The sequence below is a fragment of the Brugia malayi genome, assembly GCF_000002995.4.
Source record: "Brugia malayi strain FR3 genome assembly, contig: Bm_v4_Chr1_scaffold_001, whole genome shotgun sequence".
NCBI lineage: Eukaryota > Metazoa > Nematoda > Chromadorea > Rhabditida > Onchocercidae > Brugia > Brugia malayi.
Window position 1 is genome coordinate 13319414 of NW_025062475.1, and position 21880 is coordinate 13341293.

The 21880-nt window shown below is 24.8% G+C and overlaps 1 protein-coding gene and 1 non-coding gene across 2 annotated transcripts; one reads left to right on the forward strand and one right to left on the reverse strand.

Moving 5' to 3' along the window:
- The first annotated feature begins 14347 nt into the window (after positions 1-14347).
- Bm15534 lies at positions 14348-14549 on the forward strand. Its single transcript, XR_006227925.1, has one exon. It is a non-coding gene; the product is annotated as a small nuclear RNA Bm15534 (small nuclear RNA).
- A 3928-nt stretch (positions 14550-18477) lies between these two features.
- On the reverse strand, positions 18478-20695 carry Bm8938 (Uncharacterized protein; the record flags this gene model as incomplete). Its single annotated transcript, XM_043077762.1, has 6 exons — positions 18478-18521; positions 18948-19080; positions 19284-19434; positions 19745-19882; positions 20037-20268; positions 20611-20695. The coding sequence occupies 6 exons, from the start codon at positions 20693-20695 to the stop codon at positions 18478-18480; spliced, it is 783 nt and encodes a 260-aa protein (XP_042933696.1).
- Between the last annotated feature and the right edge of the window lie 1185 nt (positions 20696-21880).

Sequence of the window (21880 nt, forward strand, 5' to 3'; positions counted from 1 at the left end):
TTATTGATAAAATGGATTATTTTTTATTCTCAAAATATTTTTTATCAATTTCAACAGATTAATGTACTTTTAAAGAATTTTCAATTGTGTATGATAAAAATTTTAAGTTAAAAGTTAACAAATTAACTATTATCTGCAAAACGAAGAAATTTATTTGATATGAAAAGAACTAAAATGAAAAAATTATTAAAATATTTTAAAAAAAAAAGAAAATTATTAAAATACATTCATAATAAAAGAAAATTATTAAAATATATTCTAATTGCAACATATAAATTTCATATTAAAAAAAAAAAAAAAAAAGGACAAAAAGGTAGAAAAAAAAAGAAACAAAAATTCGTTATTGGATAAAAGAAATAACAAATTCAAAAATTTTTTTTAGCTTATAATAGAATTAATAAAATGCTAACATATTAAAATAAATTTTGAAAAAAAAAAAAAAAAAAATATTTTTTTTTTTTTTCAACGATAATATTATTAGGAATAGATGAAAAAAATTGCTTCAGTAATTTTTATGCTTTTATAATTTAGCTTTTCAATTTTTTTTTTTTTCAATTTTTCAATATTGATAAACTGCAAATGACGTATGTCATTTGTCATAGCATTAATATACATACTTTTTCTTAGCAAATATACATATATGCGTTTTTTATTTCTTTTCTATTTTACCTTTTTCAAACATTTTTTTAGAATTGAAAAATGCCAATTAATTCTGTCAATTCAAAAACAGTGAATTTCAATGCTATCATTAGCTTAACTTCTTTTTTTTTTTTTTTTTTTTAATTAAAATCATTCATTGAATAATGGAAAATTTAAATTTTGATATAAACACTCAATAAGATTTATTTTTATTAGTTATAATTAAATTATTTAACATAATTTTCTAGCAATGAAATATTTTTGTAATGATAAGTAAGATAAGTAAAGATAAGTAAATAAAAGTAAGATAAGTAATTTCTTTAACTTATGCCTTTTTTCCTCTTTTTTTTTAATTGCACTGATTGTATATTTCATATTTCGAATATCAGTTAGCATTTTTTTTTAATAAAGAAATAGAAGTAAGATAAGTAATTAAAAAAAAGTTATACCTATCAAGAAGAAAGGTAAAGTGTGTAATGCTTATTTCTATTAGTAAAATATATTGAAGCTTATCACATTATTTACCTGGATGAAAATATTTAATTTACACATCTAAATTAATCATACAGGAAATTAATTTATGCTACTAGAAAAGCTAATTTTATGAAAATAAGTAAATTAATTTGTCTTTTTAGTAAATTTATACCTCATTTTAATATAACATATGTTTTTGTTATTAACAAGAATTATTTACCTGGATGAAGATGAAAATATAACAGGTAGATGAATTTATTTATTTATTTTTTTTTTTTTTCAGTAAAATTATATCTCATTTTAATATAACATATGTTTTTGTTATTAACAAAAATATATCGAAATGTAATAGCTAAGAATGATTGATATGATGTCACCTGTTTCTCGAATGCCATTTCACTTGGCTCATATTTACATATATCTATGTGACAATTCTAGGCTTTTTCTTCAATTCTTTTATCCAATAAGTATCAATTTTATTTGAACATTAACGAGAAATTATTATGCAAATAAAAGAAAAGGAATTCAACAATTAACAAAAACAAAAAATTATTTTCAATCTAATCGATAAATACAAATTACTGTAGATTTTATTTCAATTCATAGCTAAGTGATAGATATTTTTTCATATAAATTCTAACTTTTTACAGTTAATTAGACAATATTTTTTTTTTAAAAAAAAAAAAGAGGGAGACGAAATGAAAAGTTCAATTATAATAAAAGCTTTATCATTTATTCATGTCAACGAATTCTTAAAATAAAATCGACGATAAGTAATAGTCTTAGAAGACAAAATGAAAAAATTACTCAAAATTTCATTTCCTTAATTTATATAAATTAGCATATGATTCATTAATATTTTCATTCCTTTTTTTTTCTTTTTTCTAAAATGAATTTAATAATAAACATTTTAAGCGTAAAATTATTTATTTTTTTTTTTTTTGAAGAAAATACTACGAAATTTTACAAATAATAAATGATGTCATCAAAAATTATATAAACATATAATTTTACTTCTAAACAATAAAATACGTATATCTTTGCTTTTGATATGACAAGCAAATCATATGGAATCTTACGTTTGTTACGTGAAAATCACACGAAAAAAAAATGTACGAAGTACGTATATCACGTGAAAAACTCCGTGAACATATTTAGTAATATGTGGCGCTAATCATATATTAATTAAAGAGATAATGATACAAATTATCATTAATTTCAAAAAAATTACCAAAATTTGCTCATGGAGGAAATATCACGTACGATGAAGTGCATATCACGTAATATCACGTATAATGAAATGATGATCTAAGTGTACTTGAATTAATTCTTTCTATAAAATATTTTGCAATAAAAATTTTTTACATTTTAAACGGAAACGTATAGATATTGAGAAAAAGTCTTTCTGCGAATGCTATCAATTCGGTGATAAATGTGATAAGGAAGAAGTTTCCTCAACTAGATGATTAATTTATTAGATTGTTTTAAATTTTGTAATCTGATAAAGTAAAGAAAAATCATTATCACTAATCAAGAATAATTTTTTAAACTTTAAAATATTATACTTAATAATTTTACATCAAATTTTTAATATCTAATTTTCAAATATTAAAATTATGGCTGAAATGATCAATGCACTCAATAATATTACTATATACGATCGAATAAAAACTCGGAAAAATGTGAAAATAATTAGAATAGATGGAGAAAAATAATTAATTAGGATAATATAATAAAAATAATAAACTTATAAATATAGCAGTCTTAGAAATTAATTTCTCTCTGTGCCCAAATTAAATATATATTATTGGAAATTTAAGGATATAAATAAAATTGCTAATTATATGGTTGTTGGCTTGAAATTGAAATAGTAATAATAAGATTAATGCATATTTTTGAAGTGCACTGTTTGATGAACAAAATTCTCGAAAAGTTCTCGAAAGTTTATTTTCCATTTCACTTGAAAAACAACAACAACAACAACAAAAAAAAAAAGAGGATAGCAATAATTAAATTACTTTTAATATCACTGTCACTATACTGTTTTTGTTAGCTTTAGATGATAATTTATGCAATAAATTGATAGCATGATAGGATAGCAAATAAGAAAAAAGAAAATTCGATAATTCGATAATTCGATAAGATGAAATTATGTCAATAGCGCCAAGTGTTAATGAATGAATTGAAGAGGATAGGAGTAAAAGAAGAGAGGAAAGCAATGAACCAAACGAATAAAATAGAACTGAAATCATTTTTAAAATGTCAATCAGTATTTTTGAAGTCACAACCAAAATATCAAATTAAGTGAAAAAAAAAAAGAAAGAAAAAAAAAAAAAGAAGAAGGAAAAAGGATGAAAATGTAAGTAAGCAAACAAAATTTTTCCTTCAATTCAATAATATTTTTATTTATTTATTTATTTTTTCTTACTGTTACTTGAAATTTTCAATTTTGAGATGTAATAAAAAAAAAAAAATGCGCCCAAAAAAAAAAAGAAAAAAAAAGAATGCTAAATGTGAACAAAGAATTTTATGGAAAATTACATTTTATACATTTTACATAAACATAAATGATATTAAATTTACAACTGATTCAAGATAATTCAATTCAAATTCAAATTCAAATTTTGATTGGCTGAAATATTTTCAGCAAAATGGCATATTGTATATTTAGTTATGATTAAAAAAAACATTTTTTTTTTTTGAGAATATCGTTTTTATTTTCTTTTTTTTTTTTTTCATTTTTTTTTTTCGTTTCATTTTTTTCATTTTAAAATGATTGAATAAATTTCCAACAATTGAAATAATTAAATGTTCAAATATTGCAATTTATGAAGTTACATTTTCAATAAAAGCGCTTATTTCATTTCACACAGATTTGATAAACTTTAGTAAATTCATATGTAATTTAAAGTTTTTTTTTTTTTTTCTGTCTGCAAAGCTTAATTTCTTTTTTTTTTTTTTTTAAATTTAGGATAAAATAGCTTATTGAGGAATTACAAGTGCATTGGATAATTTCAGATGAAATATTAATTGCTGTGCATTTAGAGAGAGGAAATAAAGAACTAAATAAGTTATTTTAAAGTTGAAAATATTAAATCTATAAAATTTAATATTTTCTTACTGTAAATTTTGTAATTAACAAAAGCTATAAGAATTCTATCAGAAAAAAAAAATGAAAGAAAAAAAAAAAAAACTGGTAAAATTTATTTACAGAAAAACTGATAGAGAAATTTGTTGTATTAATTGTTAATTAGATTATTCTCTTGTAAAATTAAAATTATTTCTTAATTGATAAATCTTTGTAAACATTTCAATTTTTTTATTTTCTAGAATTATAATATGCTAATAATGAGACAAAATTTTGCATTTACCATTTTTTATATTTGAAAATTATGCTAGATTCGATTGAAATAGATTGATTTATTATTTAAAGAGAGAAGTGCATTTAATAATGTTTAAATGCAAAAATTTTAAATTTTTAAAAAAAAAAGCAATTTTCTTCTCTCTTCCTTCCTCTCTCTCTTTCTCTCTCTCTCTCTCTTTCTTCTTTTATCTTTTACTGATAATCATTTGTAGATTTGAAAAAGTTAGGTATTATCAACTTTTTAATCATCTTCATTCATTGATGAACAATTAAATTAAATTATTGATTAAGACTGATGATGATATTATAATGAAGTTGACATTTTCTTAGCTAATATTTATATACTGATAACAAAATTTGAAATGATGAATTGCTATCAGTTAAATAATTTCATCACAAACTAATCACTGATATCATCAAACATTAGATCTATCATTCATTTGTTGTTTAAAAAAATAAAAAACAAAAAAGTAACACAAAAGAGAGAAAGAAATATAAATGAATGCTATGAAATTGGATGAATTTTTAGTTTAATAAAATTTTAGAAAAATTATTAAAAAATATCTAATACAATGCAAAATATATGAATAATTAGAAGATTATCATAAATGATAAATGATCAAAAAGTGTAATTATTATTTTACAAATAACATTGATCAATTGTAAAAGATATTAAAAAAAAAAAAAAAAAAAAAAAAAAAAAACTATCATTATTTAAAAATATTTAAAATGGATTACATTGGTCAAATTAAATTTAATCATAAAAATGGAAAATAAATCAAAAAAAAAAAAAAAAAAATGATCATTACTGAACATTGACATCAAAAAAAAAAAAAATGAAATCAAAAAATCTTTTTTTTTTTTTATTTATCAATCCGAAATGCATAATAATAAATATCGCTAATTACTACAATTCACTCATATATCTTAGTATAATTTCTGAAAAATATGCAATAAAATATTCAAAGAACAAAAACTAAAAAAAAACAAAAAAAAAAACAAAAAAAAATTAAATAACATTTGTTAAACAGAACAAAAACAAGTAATATATCAATTGATAGAGATAAATAATACTTTACTTACTTATAATATCCTGAAGGCATGTATGCTTCTTGTACATGTATGTCTATGTGTGTATGTGTGTGTGTGTGTGTGTGTATGTGTGTATGTTTTAATGGATGCCACCTGCAGAATATGAAATAAATTAAAAAAAAGGTAAATTAAGCAATATTTAGTAAGGAGAACAAAACAAGTAATATATCATTTCATAGAGATTAATAATACTTTACCTACCTATTTGTATGTGTGTATGTTTGTATGTGTGTATGTTTTAATGAATGCCATTTGTAGAATATAAAATAAATTATTGGAATGAAATTAAAAAAAAAAAAAACGTGAAAAGATAGAAAAGAAAGAAAAAAGGAGTGAAAGTCAATGAAATGAAGTATTAATAAAAACGGTGAGAAAGAAATTGAAAAGATTGCGGTGCATTCGGAGTTCGGGAAATTACTGCTCGCATTGGCATATCGATTCGATCGCATTCCTTAGAAACACTCTTTTACTTTACTTTACTTTACTTTACTTTGCTAGCAGAATTCAGGCCCTTATAGACATGCTTTCATGCATTTCCTGTTTAGAGCTAGGCCTGAATTGCTTTTAATGAAGTGCATTTAGCGTTTAGCTTTCTTCAACAAAGCTCATACATATATATGTATAATACAAATATACCTATATCCACATACACACACACACACATACACACACACACACACACACATACACATTCATGCATGTGTGTATGACCAAATATTTCTCAATTTATAGGATTTAAAAATAAGTGTAATTTTATTGAAATAATTTGTATAAGTGAGAGAATACTAATTCAAACTGATAATTATTAACAATTGGTGCAATGTTATCCCATGGGGAAAAAAAAAAAAAAAAAAAAAACCAGGCGGAAAAAAAAAGTGTGACAATGAATTTTTAAACATTTTTAAGAATTGGGAAAAAAAAATTGATGATTAATTGTTGATATTTTAGACTAATTAGCATGTTGACAAGTATAAGATGATATAAGCTTCAAAGTTTCATCTTGTTGACAAATGATATAAAAGTTTTGGTGTGTAAGATACAATTTTTAGAGTTGTATGTAAAATAATGAGCAAAAGGATGAAAATTATTTGGTTGAATTTTACGATTAATATGTAAATGAGGTAATAAGAGAGAGAGAGAGGGAGAGAGAGCTAAATTGATTATTTTATTTCATTTTATAATTTATATGATTATGATTACATATAAAATTATTATTATACATTCAAAATCTAATCACAATTATTGATAAAGCCATCTTTCCTTCTTTTTTTTTTTTAAGCAAAAATATTTTTATTATTTATTAGTTATCATTAATTTAATCAAAATATATTTTTCATACTGTAACGTAAAGAATAATTTATTTCTATTAATAAGTTTATTTTTTTTTTGAAAAATATTTGCCGCATTTGTTTATTCTAATTAGCTAATTAGTTAAATTAAAGCAAATTTTCCAAATATTTTAATTAAATTTCCATTTCTCAATATATGTTATCATTATTGTTTCATATGAATCAAATGAGGTTAATAATTTTGAAAAATTTTTTACAACAAATATTTCAAAATAATTGTCTTTTATAATTGATACTTAAATGAATGAGTTTTTTTTTTTCTTGTGATAATAATTTTGAAGTAATCAGTTAATCAGTGCAAATCAATTAATCTATTTTAATTCTGATTAAAAATACACATGAAAAAAGTGCAATATGAAATTATATACAATTTAAATGGCTGAATTCCAAAAGACAGAAAATCGGAACTATTAAAAAGTTTAGTGAATGGAAGTAAGTGGTTGAATTGAATTACTAAAAGTAATCATTGAAAGTAGCAAGATACTAATATGTTATTCACATATTCCTTCTCCTCTTCATTTTTTCTTTTTTTGCTTTTGCTCTATCTCAGGATGATAGTCTAATTAGAATCAATATAAGTAATTTAAGGCCGGAATCAATATTAGTAATTTAAGGCCTGTTCATTCTTGACTAAATTTAAATGAGCCTAGAAAAAATGGTTCTTCTTTTCTTCAATTCTCTATTTTCTCTTCCGAAAACAATACTAATGGATTGAAAGCCGAAAAGTCTGGATAGTTTCATTTTACATGAAAGATGCATTAGATCATATACGCATTCACATTTATTCAATGCAAAAAGGTGGAATAAAAAATCCAATATTAGCAAACTAATTAATTAATAAGATTTAATTTATAAATGAAGTTAGCATTTTAATAGTTAAATATAAGTGCTGAGTAAATATTTTCACTTTTTCTTAAAAAAAAAAAAAAAAAAAAAAAGTTTGAATTATATTTGATAGTAATTTAAATTTTGATCTTGCGCTGATTTTTATTTTTTTCTTTTTGTTCATGCAAATATCTCTTGATCTTATAAAAAAAAAAAAGTTCAAGATTCTCTGCAATGACATATTATATCTTTCATTCAAGAATTTAGAAATAATTTACATGATAAATCATTTTTTTTTTTTTTAATATTTCATATTATTTTAGTCATTTTTGCATAAAATAAATTGAGAATTTACCATAATATATTGCCATTTATGCAAAAATTTTTTCCTCTTCTATGAGGTGATTATTGAAGGTTACCAACAGTTTCTAATATTAATAGAATTTTATGAATCTTTACTAGCTCTTCAAAATTTCATTCATTTTTATTTGGATTAAATAAATGTTAGTGATTTCTGAGATTTTGTTCTCTTATCATGTATTTATAATTTTATTTTAAATGTTTGTATCGTACGTAATTGTTGGTATGTTGTTTGCATCGATGATAAAGAGATTAAATGATAAATCAAATTAATAGTTCATATTTATTTAAAATAATTTTTAGATTAAAAATCATGGAAACTTTTTTTCGTCTAATTAGTAAGTTATGTTAGTTTCAGAAGAGGCACATTGATTAATTTGAATATGTCAGTAATCCATAAAGAAGGTGAACGTAATGAGTTGACTTAAACACGTCAACGATCCGCAAAAGTGACGCACTAATCAATATCGACGTGAGATGCACTAATTAACCTTCGTGTAACTTCCGCATACTCTCTCTTTTCACGTTTCCCTATTCATTTCCATTTTGCTTATTTTATATTCAAGGTGCTTATATTTTTTGAATCTTCATTATTATCGTTATCCTTAGTAATATTATTTTTACTACTAACATTTGTTAATATTCTTTGAATACTTTCTGCCCGTTCATATTTTTCTTCTTTATTTCTATTTTTCTACTTTTTGTCAAGTTGGATCAATTTATATTAGTAACGGTAATATTAAAAGTTGAAATATAGCCACTTGTCGTATTATCTTTATTTAATTAGTTTGACTTTTTGATTTCTGTTAGTATCATTTTAAAGAATTAAAATTTCCAGAAAACTTAGGAGCTAAGTTCTTAGGTTTATTTCGTCTTTCTCAATCTCCTCATAATTATTTAGTATCTTATTGTGAACATTTGTAAAAACGAATCAATAAAATCCGAACTTGTTCCAGACAAACCGAACATTCAAATCAATCAGACTTTATATGAAATTATGCGTGAAGCGATTTAAACAGTCGTTCGATCTGGAAGGCAAAAGTAACCGATGACGCAGCTAAAACTGAAACTCTTTCGATGTCATTCAAACAGATGCAATTGCAAGTAATCTGATTAAAAATATTCACTGATTCTTGGTCGGTCATTACGAGAATTCATTGTTGTAAGTTGTTTAATTTTTCTATGCTTTAAATATTTTGTAAAAACTCAACAATTTTTTTTTTTTGATTGCACGTCAAGTTCACGTAATGAGTCACGCATATATGTCCGCAGCTTCTAAGCAATTTTTCACGTACTCCGTCACAACTTTTCTCCAATGCACAATTTTCCGAAATGTTAGGTGAACCAAGCGTGTTTTCTCTTATGGATGCCAGTTAGCGATGTCCAATGTAGATAAGCTATAAATAAAAAAGGCATTTTGTCTCATCAATGAGTTTTATTTTTTATTGCGACCATGAAATGTCGCTTATTCAACGATGGGCTTGAAAATAATCTCTGTACGTCACAGAAGGCATATGAATCGAATTTTGTTATGCAGCGACGAATGACGCATTTTAAAGCAATTCTATGCTAACAACTCTGAAATCGCAAACTTTTGGGTTTATATTCTCAAAAAGTTAACGAGTAGTTTTGGTGTGCAAAGTAATATTAGAAATTATTTACAGGAATAAGGAAATAATAACATTAAAAGAACTGGCGCATTTTAAAGTAATTCTATGCTAACAAATTTGAAATTGCAAACTTTTGGGTAAATAATTAAAGAAATAACTGTTTTTATGTCGATTCAAATTGTGCTGAATAGCTGTAATAATTTTTTGCATAGTTTTTGTTAGCAGGAATGGGAGTAATGAAAAGATTTATCGAGAAAAACATCCTCAGAAGTTGTCCTGAATTCGGTTCTTGGGAAACTGACTTGGATATTTCTAAATGCATTTGTAAATCTTGATAACACCTGTCATATGGATTTCGTATTGTATGACTTATTTGTTGGTTAGATGGATTTCTGTGATCTTTATAAAATTTGTGTAGAAATCGTTCTCTTTTCTTCTTTTTCTTGCACACTATTTAAACAAATTACCAGAAATTTGTAATAACAGTGAATTCATTGAAAAACTTGAAATCTTGTGAGAAGGATACCTTAAATTAAGAAAATAAATGAAAGAAAATTATCATAGAATATAGTTCATTGTTTATTTACTCTGTCCATGTTGTTTACCATCATTCTGATTGCTAGGATATCATCCATTAGATCAATTTCAACCAATCAATAAAAGCGATGAAGGAACACAGTCAATGAATTATCGTCACCTTCGATAAAATAAATAAGAACATCCAAGCTTTTTTGCATTTCATATCTCAGATATATTGTAGGTTTATCATAATTTGAAAGTTCTGTTTGTCTTTAACACATGTTTTGCTCCACTCTAAATGGACGGATGATTTTATAGGGACATCATTGATGTCAACAGTGGACAGATTGTTGAATGTGAGTGCAGCAATTATGATACAATGAATGGAAATTCGAGTGATTTTATTGAGATATCAATCTCTAAAATACTTTACAGTGAAGTAATTTTATTAATTTGCTCTGTCGAGGTCTAACCAATATTATTTCGACCCGTCAATTTCACTATTTAAATTGCAAAACCTAGAAGCATTCTTTTTTAAATTGCAGTGCAATAAATGTTTTTTTTTTTTTTTTTTAAATTGAAGTGAATAGAAAATTCAATATTAATGAAGATAAATAATAAAGGTTGTGACGAGGAATATAAAGAAAATTTGATCATCAAGCAGCATTAAAGTAAATTTTATTCAAATCTTCACTAACGTATTACTAAGTAGCAATAGACAAAGATATTGATCGACTTTTATTATGTAAACTTCATTCAGTATTAGTGAATTTTTATTTAGATTTATAAAATTTTGCAAGTGCATTTGATGTGTTGACTTCTGTTATAATTTACTAACATTTTTTTTTTTTACTAATTTTTTTTTATGTCCTGTTTTTTTGAAATTCCACCAACTTTCATCTTGCTGCCACTGGATTTGCTACATTGAAAACATCAAGCGCAACAGCAAGCTATGCTGCATTTTAAGTCGGAGCATTTTTACAATTTGATATTTAAAATCAAATTGGTGGAATTATGGATGAAATATCGGTGTTATCTTCATTATAGATTAATGGTGATAGCTTTATCATAGGTGGAGAATTGTTGTTTTCCTCAAGTTAATGTCTCATAATTCACAGACTTTGTTGTTTCTGTGTACTATATTAGCATACTTTTTGGAAACAAGGAACGATTATTGCTTGTGTTGCATTAAAATTTAACTGATTAAATTTTGTAATTTGTTTATTTAATCTAAATTTATTGTAGATGTCAATGCATCGATTTTAATTCAATTTTTCAATTTTAAATCATTTTCTATTTAATTTTATAAGGACACTCATTAATAAATAATCATTGCTATTTTCATTCACAACAATTAAATTCAACAAACATTGACAGAGCGTTGTGATTTCCTGTCAAACACTTTGCTTCGAGAATAAAATGAACTAAGCAAATGGAAATATTTACAAATGGAAGTATTTTAGCCAAACTTTTTTTTGCAGTGAATAGTTTTTGAATTAATGGAATGAACATACTTCCATTTCTCAAGGCAACACCAACAGAAATGCCTGTCAATTTTAAATTATCAAATTAATTCTTACATTCATTTTGTTCGAAATAATAAATAATCTCTTGGTATTAATAAAACAAAGAAATCAGATCAACAAAATGAGTTGATAATTTCAAATTCTTCAAATAGCAGCAATCAATTCTTCATCTCCTGTATAACTCAATATAATTTGCAATAGAAAATGTATTGACAAAACTGAAAATGCATGAATAAGTGCAAGATGAGAGTGCATCATGCAGTCAGCTTTCAGCATGCATTGAAAGTGCACGAAAGTATATAAAATATTTTTCCTTTATCTCTCTGATTATCACTAATTAGTAACATGTTTATTACTGACATCTTTTTCATGTTAAGATTGAAGAGAAGTTTGGGTAACACTTCCAAATCTTTTTTGCTTGTTTGACAAACATACTTGTTGTTTGCAGTGACAGGCTGAAATGTGACACTTATGTGTTATTTTATTTTTTGGGAAATCGCTTTGTTTAAGGCGACAGCATATATCAACATTAAAAATATTGTATTCACGAATTTTTAAATTTTATCATTTCAAAGTTATTGTAAAGTGAAATTTTGATAGATTCATAGGAATGTGGACTGATTATATCTGATGAAAATGTAATCTTAAGAAAAATAAGTTCAAATAAGTCCAAAAATAGTTTATTGATACTAATGAATTTTAGTTCCTGTTGAATAATTCATAAATTATTGTAAATAAATATTCAATGATTCATTGTACAAGAAGGAAAAAAAAAAAGCTTAGATGGTATTCAGTCCTCCTGCTTAACTAAGAAGGAAAAGCAAAATAAATTCATTGAGAATAATAAATTTTTGAGATCAGTTATTTAATAGTTGCAATAATTATGCGTGGAATCCGAAGTAGTAAGTCGCGTAAGTTAACGTATAAAGAAAATATGGACGCGTGTCAATCGTGCAGAAAGCAAATTCGTGCAATAATGATGATAAATAATTAATAACAGTAGCTGTAATAATAATAGCAATAATAAAAGTTGGAGAAAAGTGTAAGTTCTCAGAACAAAACCACAACTTTAACAATGATCGAATATTATTTCCCACATGCTGGAATACAGACACAAACAAAAATCAACAATAAATAAAAGGATGGGGCAGAAATGCTTCATACATTAAGTGGTTCTATTCTCCATCAACCCTAAAAGAATACTGAAAAAGAGAAAGAGAGGAAAAAGCTCCTTTTTGTATAGAAGAGTGCTCACATAGATTACTTAGTTATACTGATTACTTAACAGTCTATATGGATCAATGTCAGAGCTCTCATAAGTCATAACTCTCTCTCTAAGGATCAAACGAATGAATCTTTGATGTATTTGCGTATTTGCACTTAACCCTTTTCCTATGATATATATTTCTATCGTATTATTATGATTATTTTTTGCTTAATTAATGAACTTTGAACTAATTATTGATTATTTCAGATTGCTTTGAATAATATGTCAATTGCGAGAGAACAAGGTCTGTTTTTGCGGGATATGCTGGATATTCTCCGCTATTTGGAGAATTAACCCGTAGTGCTCAATGCATTACAGGAATTTATAAGAGGAACGGAGCAGATAAGTATTTTTCACTTTCTCTTTTTTTAATGAATTATTTTTAATTCCAACATTTTTTATGTTGCAAAGTGAGAATCTAATGGAATTTTTGTTGATTTATGAAAACTGCATTGCTAGATTTTAATTTTAGCTTCAGATTATTAGTTTAATTATTAATCATTGTGAAAACGAACAGTTATCTTTTTTTCATTTTGCGCAAAGTGTTCAATTTAAATTTGATTAATTTTAGGTGCTAATAATGTGAGGAAATTAAATTCATCAGTAACAAATTAAAAATTACTTTCAGTTTAATTTTGTTATTAAAATTTGTTTCATATAATTATTTGATAAGCATGGATCGTTACAAAAATCAAACTGTTCACACTGCCTTTTACAATTTGAACGAAAAAAATAAACTTAATTTTGGTTATTTTTAGGCGTTGATAAAGAAAAAAATATCTGTAAAACTTTTCTGTGTAACAGAGATAAAATGATGAAAAATAATGATGAAGGCAATTATTATTATTATTATTATTAATGACATCGATAAATTTTAATACTGTATCTCATTAAACCACATGAAAAAAATTAGTCAATTAAGTTCAAAACAAATTTATTTTCTTGTTAAATTTAATTTTGCTCAAACTGTTCACACGATCTTTTATATCAAAATATAGATTAGTGAAATCATCTTGCATAGAGTGTGACAAATTATTCGTTTCAAATGTTATCGATTATTATCTCCATTACAAATAAATGGTGGTGCATATTAGCTATGTTGATATTAGACACAATACAAATCTTTAATAGTAGAGATAGAAACTCTGATCAGAAAATTTCTCTTCAAATAGAGAACTATCGTTTTAGGTTGACACTATTAATTACAACGAGTTGAATATTGCAATTTAACAGTTCGTTTCACTATTTCTAATTAGCTATAGTGCATTTTCATTTAAAGGTAGTATGACTCATCCTAATCCTTAGTGCGACTTTTTAGCATGACCGCTCAGCACACGTCAACTCCTTCCGGAAAACCTCAAGGTTCTCCATGCAGTCATCAAGTGTAATGCCCAATAAAGGCAAAACACTCTTTCCCGCTCAGGAGATGACGCCATGCCACATCATCGCAGCTGCGCTCCGTCGCATTTTCGCTAAAAGCGAAGAAATACACACTACAGAAATGATTCTGTGAAGTATGATCTCACTTGCGCATCCTCCAACTTTCATTTTCAGTTACTCTTACTGCATGCAGTAAGTGGATCATTTCACAATTACTTCAGAAAAATTATTCTCTTTCTTAACATTTACACTATCTATCGCAATTTCTACATCTCTGCCAATCGTTTTCCTCGCGTCACAATTTTGTCGAGTGATAGTGTATTGGTAGACAGATATGCCATTTATATGACTGCAATAGTTATTCTTTATCACACAATTAAGGTAATATTCGATTACTTAAATATTTAAAATAATATTTTAAGTATTTGATTTCTTGAATATCTTTAAATAGTTTTGTCTTCATTTTGTTCAGTTTAGAGATTGTCTTCATTTTATATCTCTCTGCTATATATGCATTTCTTTAAGTAAACTTTTTGCTGCATTTGCATCTTAAAATTTAAATCATATGAAATGTACATATCAGAACAGAATTGCTGGGGGGGAAACTTTTGACATCATTCGACTATTAGTCACTAAGCGACAAGTGCTCTTAAGATTATTGGATATTATTTAAGTACTGAGAACTGAGAACTGAGAACTGAGAACAAGACAAAAAATATCAATAGTAAAAATAATTAGTGCAACATAGAATTTCAGGATTTACGTCATTTGCGCCACGTTGCATCTGCATTACTACTACAGAAGCTACCATCTTGTTCCTTTTCATCACTGATCAACTAACTATTAGCTATAAGAGAAAACCGTAATTGCAAAAAGCATAATTAAAATGTAGGAAGAATTCAGTTTTTCATTTTACCAATGCATATTAATCTACCAGAATTAAGGTACTATTTTTGGATACGAAAAATGTTGTTTTCAGCAAGCAGTAAAATTTGCTAATTTTATCCATAACCGTTTAGATGAGTATCGAAAATTTAACAGTTTGGTTTCTACATAAGTAGCTTGCATAAAATCTTTAGAAATTGGTCGATATTCCCATTTTATATTATTCTGCATGATATTTTCTTCTGGTATGAGGTAATTGTTGAAGGTTATCAATTATCAATTTATCAATTTCTTATCAATCAATTATCAATTTCTATATAAACTTAATGAAGTTTTTATAATCCTTTCGTAGCTGCTCAAAATTTCGTTAATTTTCATTTGGATTAAGTAGACTGTTAGATTTTGTTCTGTTATCATATATTTACGATTATTTCTATGGCTAATTTAATCATTTGCATCGTACATAATTGTTGGTACGTTGTTTTGTTCGATGATAAAGAGATTAAATGATAAATGAATTATTAGTTCATATTTATTTGAAATAATTTTTAGATTAAAAATCATGGAAATCATGGGAACTTTTTTTCATCTAATTAGTGAATTAGTGATCTTACTTTTACATTCCATATCCTTTATCTATATGTTCAGGAAAAATGACATTTGAGTCAGTTTCCTTCTATTAGCCTATTATCTTATCCACAAGATTTTAAAAAAGTATCTATCAATAGATTCTTCACTTTACAAATAAAAACCATAGTTTTTCAGTAATCTAAATAATAACAGTAATACATGACTTACCTATACATCTAAATAATAATAATAATAATAATAATAATAATAATAATAATAATAATAGTAGTAGTATATGACTTACGCACATGATAACACTTATTGTAATATTATACAGATAATTGAATGAATTTAAACAATTTTTAACAATTAAAATTAATTTTTATGTTAATATTAAATTGAAATTAATAGCAGTTATTACTATCTTTTCATAATTTTATATTGTTGCAAGATAATGTTCTCAAGAATATTACATCATAATTTTAAAAATAGGTAGGCAGAATGCAAGCAGATTTTAGGATCATTTATTAAAAAAAATTTCAAAGAAGTCCAAATAAATTTATGACACAAATGAATTTTAATCTTGTGAATTTATTCAATTTATTCATTACAGAAATCATAGTTTAATCGAATTCATTAATTAATCAATAAAAAGTGATATACTCCAATTTCATGATTAATACGTAAAGTTAATTTCAATGTTGGAATTAAATTAAAAATAATTATAATTACTTATTCTTTAGTTTAATCTTCTTATCGCAAAATGGACTTTTATATATATATATATATATATATATTTATCTTAGTTGTCAAAACTACATTCCAGCACATGCAGTTTTAATTTTGAATTTAATTTTAACAGAAAAGTTAGTTTTACTTATTAAATACTGAATCGAAAATCATTTAAATTCTTCTGGCTAACTTCTGGGAATTTTTATTATTCAGATAATTAATATGACTATGATATGACTTTGTTTACTGCTAATAATGTCATAAATTTATTTTGAACTCATTTCAAATTTTCCGTTACATTACATCTCATCAGGCATGATCTGTCAATGTATCTTCAATTACAAGGTTTTAAATTAAAAGATAAAAAGAATAATATTTCTTATTTTGAATTTTAATTTAGTTAAAAAATATTTTTGGTCATTATTTTATGCATTGAAATTAATTAAATTCATCCGATTAACATCACTTTCCATTATTTAAGCAGTAAAATAATTGTTTATGTTAAATTTAAATTAAAACAATAATTATAATTTTTAATTTTAATTTTTTAATTGTTGCAAAGATTTTTTTTTTTTGCTTTGTTTCATAGTGATGCTGTTACTCATAGAGGTCTATAAGTGCATTAATTTGTGCACTAAAATTTTAGTTAATCTTATTTCTTATTATTTAGTCAATGAATTTAATTGAAAGTTTTATTTCATAAAATAAAGTCATAAAACTTTAATTCATTAACATTATTGAATATATTTTGAAGTTATTTGACAATTATGATAATTTTGATAATTTGTTTTACAAATATTGCTTTGAAGTTATGATAAAGTGATGAAATTATAAATAATTGATAATATTTGGTCATTCTTTATTTTTATCACAAAAATGAATTTTGATTTTCAATCTATGAAAGAAATCTTCCAGCAAACATTACTTTTAGTTATTTAAATCAATGAAGTTAATAAAAGTGTGAATTCCAGAAATGTTGATATAATCATAAAAGAAAAAAGTATTTTAAGCTCATTTCATGTTTCCTTGATATTATTCGTCTTCATTGCATGATTTTTCCTCATCTTTATAAAATTTTTTGTTTACTAACCAATAAATGTTGCAGGGTGTTAATGTGAAGTGTTAATTAGATTGTATAAAATTGTAAACGATTGTTATGATTTAATCATTTCCAAATAGCAATTTAATCTAACAAATTATTAATATAAAAATGAATTTTATTCACTAATTTAAGCATTCAATATCGCCCAGTTGACACGATTTTCACTGTTTTGAATAATTTGATTGATGGACATTTGATTATGAAGTGTACAAATTCATGTCAAAATTTTTTGTTTTGTTTTTATGAATTACTGAAAATATGAAATGCATACAGCATGCAAATTGATTTCTATGTATAATTAATGCTAAAAAAGAAGAAAGAAGAGGAATCTAAATTTTTTCAATTCTGAAAAAAAAAAAAAAAAAAAAAAAAAAAAACGATTTTCCGAAAATTTTTAGGTTCTTTTTTAGCACGTTTTCATACGGTTTATCATACAATTCCTAATTTGATTATACCATCCTTTTCTATGTTGATTAGAACACATTGTTCAAATATCAAATTTTGTTGATCATAGATAGTAAACTTGCAAGTAACAAATGGTAAATTTATTTTTGGTTTTTACGCCATCGAGTAGCTAACAAAAATAAATACACTTCAAAAAGAATGTTACATGAAAAAATTAATGTTTTGATAATTAAATATTATTCAAAAAAGCCAGAAGTAATAATTTGCTATTATTTTAGCTGAATTTGACTTCGTGTTGTTTTCAGCGTTTGAATTGATATCACTTCCGAAGTCAGTGTTCTTTTACTAAACAATGAAAAAGTTGCACGGCGATATGGCTCAAGAGCAAGAATCGTAATGGTGATAATAGCGATCGATCGCATCTAAAATTATGTGACACTGAAAGAAAAAGGAATAACTGGGAATGATAAAAGATAATCAATGATATGGAAAGCAATGATTCCTTAATTAATTACCTCATAAAAGTAATAAATAATTAAATTAAGTATCATTTTGAAATAACTAGCAAGAAAATTGCTTTCGCAACCGGCAAATATACAGAAAGCATGTGCGCATGCGTTAACTAAAATACACATATATTAATGTCACTTTTGAGTAAAAAAATTGATAAAATAAAAGATGCTAAAAAGCTTCAAAGTACATTAACTGATTATATGTTTTGATTTTCGATTGAGTAATTTAAAGAGAGATGAAAGAGTGTCTGTAAATGCATCAAATGTTATCATAAGTTTTCACTATTAGTAAACAATTGGAAATGTTATTATTGTAGAAAAATAATAAAAATTTACTAAACATAGGCAAAGTGATGAATTCAATCGAATAACTATATAAAATGAATGAATATAAACGCTTCTGCTGCGCTTTTGCAACTCGAATAGAGTCAACACCGAGTGGTTTATACTTATTTATTTTAAGCAATCCCTGAAATAACGAAATGATTATTGTTGCAGAGATCATTGATAATTTCATTTAAAGTTATCATTGAGTTTGGAGAAGTATGTGATAATTGAAATGAAATTATCTGCAATTACCTGGAAAATTGCATCCTACACTAATTAATCATAATTGATGCCGGAAATACTATATAACTCATTCTATGGATTTCAGAATTCATAAAATCTTACTATTAGAGCAGCAAAGAATAATGAAATAAACAATGTGATATGTGTTAGAAAATAAGGTATACGATATTTGAATTCTGTAAATAGATAAGTTACAGAAGTACTCCAAATAAGGGCTGAAATATGTAATGCAACGTAGTATGGTTTTTGACTCCTGAAAATAGAGGAAGAAGAATAAACGGTCAATAACTTCCGTTCAAATCCAGAAAATACATTTCAGTAGGAAAAACCAAATAAAAATTTGTGCGGAAAAAAGAACAGAAAATGAAATAGCTTCCATATTACTCTTCAAATCAAAGTTTTATTTTAACATTTTGAGATTGTGAAATTTCCCATTAAAAGAAATAAATGAGTAATTTTCTAACAAAAAAAGTAAAACAAAAATTTTCCATCAAAAGAAGTGAAAGAATGAATTTCCAAAGGAGTAAAAGTAAAAGAATTGAAGAATAATGAAAAATACTTACCTATTGGAAAATTTCTTTGAATAAAAAAAGGGTTTCACGTAGGGTAAGTAGCAAATTATGACTGCATACAGCGTTAAAACATGAAACCAAATGCTTCCCAACCTAACATAAAATCGAGACCATTTTTGAATATCTGATCTAAAAAAGCAATGACTATTTTATTAAATCATCAAATTGCAAGATTTAGGATTACAAACTGAAACTAAAGAGACACTTGTGACAATCTAAATGAATTGAAAATGAATCGAAATGGATTGAAAATGAATCGAAATGAATTGAAAGCGAAACTTACAAATGTAATTTGCTTTCTGTAATAGAAATAAATAGTTTTGTAATATTAATTGCATCAGTTATGAGAGCAGCAATAGCCGATGTTACGCAAACAAACATTAAATTCAGTGTGAAATATTTGAAAAATCCATCCGTCACTTTCGTAAATATTAAATACAATATGAAAGGAATAATAATAATATTACCAACTGTTGTAAAATATGCTATCACGTGGCGTCTGTTGTATAAATATGCTAAACAAACGTGTCGTGATTTTGTTTACGGCAATCTATTTATTAACAATTTCTTCTCTCTTTATATTAATTTATGACATCAAAATGTGTAGCTTAGCATAATATTGCATTTATTTAATAAAAATAGTATACATATATATGAAAAAAAAAAAAAAAAAAACAATAAACAATGCTTTCGTGAAAATTTGTCTAATAGTTTTTCCTAAATTATTTCATTCTTCTCGGAAGGTAACATGAATTTCTCGAAATTCCATGAGAAAATTTTAGACAAAACTTTTGAATATTTGTATTTAAGAATTGCTCAAATGGCTGATAAAGTTTAATTGTAATCTATAAACTTACGGCAGAAAATGCCTAAGCCTTCACACAAAGGCACATTTGAACTATTGATAAAATTACTGCTGTTAGAATAATAAGTGCTGTTCATTTTGCTGAAAATTATTATTCTTATCATTTGGCAAGTTAAATATGTCAAAGCAATGCATAACAAAGTTATACAAATGCGCCACGCAATATTACACTAAATTTAGTATAATTTGTGTCACAGCTGTCAGATCATCTTATCATTATCATATTAACAGCACTTAGAATAATGTAATTGAGGTAATGGCAGCGATAATTATTGCACCTTGCCAATATCACATAAAGTAGTTTATAGCATTTTATTAGGACATTACTGAAGTTGTTAGCAATATTAAGGTTATTTATCACTCAGTAAAGTTATTAAAAATTTCATTAAGCATAATATTAACAATTAGCATAACAATCAGAAAGCAGTAGCTACTAGATGAAATGGATTATGAGATACAAATTTTATCATCACGCCGACTTATATTTTATTATTTTTTTCTAACCAATGGTCAAAGTATAATAAAATTTCTATGGATGGCATAAAAAAAAAAGGAAAATTTACATTAATTATTACTGTTTCTTTTTCAGTTTCATTGGTGATTATAAATTTTAATAATTTCCTTTTTTTTGTCAAATTCAAACATCGTTTTTTCTCTATTCCTTGTTCATTTCTTCAATTACAATGTCATAGCAGGCCATAATAAGTAATAACGCTAATAAATTAATAAAAACTACTAACATTGGGAAAAACGCTTTCTAAATAAATTGATTCGTTTAATTTTGTATTTTACCTTTTACCAGTATTTCTGTTTTAGCATTTCGGGTAATAATCAATTAAAATCTCAATAATATACCAATTGCATCCAATCACCACTGTTGCTAATACACAAATTTTCAACAATAAAATAAATTTTATTTAATCAGTTTTTACAAGTAGGATTTATTTATGGAATTTGTATTAATCACATATGAAAATGAAATCAGACCGAAAGTTTAAAAGTGTAATTATTCAATGTTAGTTAAAAGAAAGCATATTTGTTGTTTTTTTAGTTCAAATTTCTAGTTTATTCCCAATGAAATATTTTTTTTTTTTTTTTTTGTTCTATAGATTTAGGAAATTTATTGCAATGAAAGCGATGTATAACTATGATAAATTAAAATTGACTTAATAATTGGTATCGGTATTTAGCTAAGCTATCTAATGTAAATTTCATTTCTCATTTATAATAATTAAATTTAACTTAAGTTAAAAGATATTATG